Source organism: Trachypithecus francoisi, unplaced genomic scaffold (genome assembly GCF_009764315.1).
Source record: "Trachypithecus francoisi isolate TF-2019V2 unplaced genomic scaffold, Tfra_2.0 Contig00586, whole genome shotgun sequence".
In the NCBI taxonomy this organism is placed as follows: Eukaryota; Metazoa; Chordata; class Mammalia; order Primates; family Cercopithecidae; genus Trachypithecus; species Trachypithecus francoisi.
Genome location: NW_022680749.1, coordinates 7449633 through 7454062, shown reverse-complemented (window position 1 = coordinate 7454062; position 4430 = coordinate 7449633). Strand labels below are relative to the sequence as shown.

The following is a 4430-nucleotide window of genomic DNA, read 5'->3' as shown; positions in this document are numbered from 1 at the left end:
GGCACAGGGTGAGTTTTAAAGGATTGTCTTTAGTCCGGTCAATTGTCCAGGCTGCGGTTTTCTCTGTGGAGGGCCCGACGAAGTCTGAGAGGGGGGTCCACTGGCTTGGCATGGGTGTAGTGGATCCAGGCAGCGATTCCTTCTACCTTGAGTGCTGTTGGCATGGTTAGGATCACCTGGAACGGCCCTTTCCACCTTGGTTCTAAGGTTTCTTGTCGGTGTCGCTTGATGAGAACCCAGTCTCCTGGCCGGATCTGGTGTGGAACGGGTGGAGGTCCTGTTTTGAATAGTTCTCTTAGTCTAGGCCAGATTTCTTCATGAATTTTCTGTATGGCTTGTAGGGAAAATAAGAGTTCAACACCATCATCGACATCAGATTTGATGAGATTGTCTTTTAGGTTAGGGACAATAGGGGGAGGTGTGCCATACATTATTTCATAAGGGGTGAGACCTAATCTGTAAGGGGAGTTTCTTGCCCTGAACAGGGAGTAGGGGAGAAGGACTACCCAGTTAGCGCCAGTCTCCATGGTCAATTTAGTTAGGGTCTCCTTTAATGTTCTGTTCATTCTTTCTTTTTTTTTTTTTTTTTTTTTTTGAGACGGAGTCTCACTCTGTCGCCTGGGCTGGAGTGCAGTGGCCGGATCTCAGCTCACTGCAAGCTCCGCCTCCCGGGTTCACGCCATTCTCCTGCCTCAGCCTCCCGAGTAGCTGGAACTACAGGCACCCGCCACCTCGCCCGGCTAGTTTTTTGTATTTTTTAGTAGAGACGGGGTTTCACCGTGTTAGCCAGTATGGTCTCGATCTCCTGACCTCGTGATCCGTCCGTCTCGGCCTCCCAAAGTGCTGGGATTACAGGCTTGAGCCACCGCGCCCGGCCTGTTCATTCTTTCTACCTGTCCTGAGCTTTGGGGGCGATATGCACAATGTAATTTCCAATTTGCCCCGAGAATGGAAGCCAGACCCTGACTTACCTTGGCGATGAAGGCCGGCCCGTTGTCCGACCCTATCATAGCTGGGAAGCCATACCTGGGCAAGATTTCTTCTAGGATTTTCTTGGCTACGACTTGGGCAGTTTCCTTTTTGGTTGGGAAGGCTTCTGTCCATCCTGAAAAAGTATCTACAAAAACTAGTAGGTATTTGTATCCATATTTTCCTGGTTTTATTTCAGTGAAGTCAATTTCCCAATAAGCCCCAGGTCTATTTCCTCTTTGTCTTTTTCCAGTGGTTTGGGGTTGGTTTCCTGCATTATTGAGTTGGCATACTACACAATTTTTAGTCACTTGTTCGACTTTTTTAGAAGCATCTCTGATTTTTAGTTTTGAGTGTCTTATTAAGTCCAATATTCGCCTTGAGCCTAAATGGGTACTATGATGGATTCGTTCTAGTACCTGTTGTCCTAATTTGTCTGGGAGAATAACGTTGTTTTTACAGTCTTTCCACCACTTGTCGTGGATCTGACCCATAGGGAGCTCGTTTATCCACTGGAGGTCGCTCTCTGGGTACTCTGGGTTAGAGGGTAGCTCTGGGGGCCCCGGGTCAGGCAGCTGAAGGGCTAGGAGCTGTGAAGGGGTTTTTTTTTTTTTTTTTTTGAGACGGAGTCTTGCTCTGTCGCCCAGGCTGGAGTGCAGTGGCCAGATCTCAGCTCACTGCAAGCTCCGCCTCCCGGGTTCACGCTATTCTCCTGCCTCAGCCTCCCGAGTAGCTGGGACTACAGGCGCCCGCCGCCTCGCCCGGCTAGTTTTTTGTATTTTTTAGTAGAGATGGGGTTTCACCGTGTTAGCCAGGATGGTCTCGATCTCCTGACCTCGTGATCCGCCCGTCTCGGCCTCCCAAAGTGCTGGGATTACAGGCTTGAGCCACCGCGCCCGGCCTGTGAAGGGGTTTGACCCACATTTTTAGCAGTCTGATCAGCCAGGTTATTTCCCCGGGAGACCATGTCAGTTATTCTTTGGTGTCCTGGACAGTGGACAATCGCCAATTTTCTGGGTTCCCAGAGGGCAGCTAATAAGGCCAGGATTTCTTTTTTTGTTTTTAATGTCTTTTCCTTCTGCTGTGAGGAGCCCTCTTTCCCTATATATTGCTCCATGTATGTGAGCGGTGGCAAAGGCATATCGGCTGTCAGTATATACCGTTAGTTTTTGGTGTTTCCCCAATTTTAAGGCCTGAGTCAATGCCACCAGTTCAGCCTTTTGGGCCGACGTTCCTGGGGGCAAGGGTTCTGCCCAAATGACTTTGGTTTCTGAGGTTACCACCGCTCCCGCGTACCTCTGTCCTTGGTGGACGAAACTGCTTCCATTGGTGATCCAGACGAGGTCAGCGTCTGGCAGTGGCCGGTCCTGTAGGTCTTCTCTGACTCCGTGTACCTGGGCCAATATCTCGGAGCAGTCGTGGAGTGGGCTCTCCAAGTCCGGATTTGGCAGTAGGGACGCGGGGTTTAGGGCTGTTGGGGGCATGAAAGTTATTCTGAGGGGGTTTAGTAGCAGTCCCTGGTAGTGGGTGAGCCGGGCATTGCTAAGCCACCGATCAGGTGGCTGTCTGAGTACGCCTTCAATGGCATGTGGGGTAGTGACCTGCAATTCTTGGCCCATGGTCAGTTTATCAGCGTCTTTGACCATGAAGGCAGTGGCCGCGATTACCCGGAGGCAAGGAGGCCACCCAGCAGCCACTGAGTCCAGTTTCTTTGACAAATATGCAACTGGTCTCCGCCAAGGACCTAAATACTGAGTCAATACCGCTTTGGCTACACCCCGGCTTTCGTCTACGTATAGGTGGAATGGCTTGGAGACATCAGGGAGTCCCAATGCAGGGGCTGATAGCAGAGCAGTTTTGATTTGTTGGAAAGCCAGCTCAGCCTCTTCTGTCCAATTAAAGGGCTGCTGCTCTTTTGTTGCCTGGTATAGTGGTTTAGCCAATTCAGCAAAGCCCGGTATCCAGAGTCTACAGAACCCTGCCGACCCCAAGAACTCTCTTACTTGTCGTGTTGTTTGGGGTCTAGGGATACGTAGAACAGTCTCTTTTCGGGCATCCGTCAACCAGCGCTGCCCCCCTTTTAACAGGTATCCTAGGTAGGTTACCTCTGATTTGCAGATCTGAGCCTTCTTTGCCGAGGCTCGGTAGCCTAGATCTCCCAAAGCCTTTAGGAGGCTTTTGGTTCCTTGTAGGCAGGCCTCTGGGGATTCAGCTGCTATTAAAAGATCATCAACATACTGTAAAAGAGTGATCTCAGGGTGCTGTCGCCGGTACTCACCCAGATCTTCGTGGAGGGCCTCGTCGAACAGAGTTGGGGAGTTTTTGAATCCCTGTGGTAGCCTGGTCCACGTTAGCTGGCCATTTATGCCCCTCTTGGGATCTGTCCATTCGAATGCAAAAAGTTCCTGACTCTTAGGGACTAAAGGCAGGCTGAAAAAGGCATCTTTTAAATCCAGGACGGTGTACCACTGTTTTTCAGGGCTTAAGGTGCTTAAGAGGGTGCCTCCGGGTCCATGGGGGTAAACTGTCTAAAGGCTTCCATCAATCTTTCTAGATAGGTAGCTGGGCTTTCTGTTTTTCCCTGTAACACAGAATATACCTTGGCCAAATTGGTGGGCTTTCGAACGGCAGCCCAGAGACCCACCATTAGAGTCTGGCGATAAACGAGTAGCCTTCCCCTACCTTCTGCCGTGTTGTAGTCCCATGCAGGTCTGGTCAAGGGAAAGGCAGCATTAATGAGGTCAGAGTTGGCGGTAGGTTGGCCGTCATCTCCCGGAACCAGTTTTCTGGCCTCTACCTGTATTCTTTCTCGTTCCTCTGTTGTGAACAAAATTCTGAGGAGTTGTTGACAATCATCCCAGGTTGGTTGATGGGTAAACATAACACTGTCTAAAAGAGCTGTTAAATCTTTAGGGTTATCAGAAAACCGAGCATTCTGGGTTTTCCAGTTGTACAGGTCACTAGTGGAGAATGGCCAGTACTGGAGTCTAGGGTTGGCCGTGTCATCGGGGGGTCCTATTTCCCTCGGGGGAGAGCCACAGTGGAATCAGGGGGGCGTGAGCTTATTTCCCGTTGAGCGCGTCCGCCCTGACGGCCCCCCAGAGTTACTTTCACTTTCGACGGCCCAGGCTGCAGCAGCTGCTGCTGCTTCCTGCTCTTCGAGGTCCCCTGGGGGGGCTGCGGGCTGAGGGCCAGGAGGGGGATGATAAGGCGGGGGTTCTAAAAGCAGGGGATCCTGACTGTCTTCTAACACAGGGGGTGGGGGAGCGGACGGTGTTTTTGGCCTACGGGGGTGTTCTGTCGGCTGTATGACCAGCGCCCTACATGGCTCTGGCATCAGCACAAAAGGAGTTAGCCAAGGGGGTGGGTTTTCCACAAGGTCTTGCCACACCAGCATGTAAGGGATCTGATCAGGATGTCCTGACCGCCCCGGCAGAAAAATTTTTGATTTTACCTTAATG

At 51.2% G+C, this 4430-nt stretch overlaps 1 protein-coding gene across 1 annotated transcript; it reads right to left on the bottom strand.

Annotated features, from left to right (window-relative positions):
- Positions 1-1415: 1415 nt before the first annotated feature.
- Positions 1416-2768, bottom strand: LOC117086261. The gene is made up of 2 exons (XM_033215948.1): positions 1871-2768; positions 1416-1559 (listed from the first exon to the last, which is right to left on the bottom strand). The coding sequence occupies exon 1, from the start codon at positions 2613-2615 to the stop codon at positions 1938-1940; it is 678 nt and encodes a 225-aa protein (XP_033071839.1). The 5' UTR covers positions 2616-2768; the 3' UTR covers positions 1416-1559; positions 1871-1937.
- Between the last annotated feature and the right edge of the window lie 1662 nt (positions 2769-4430).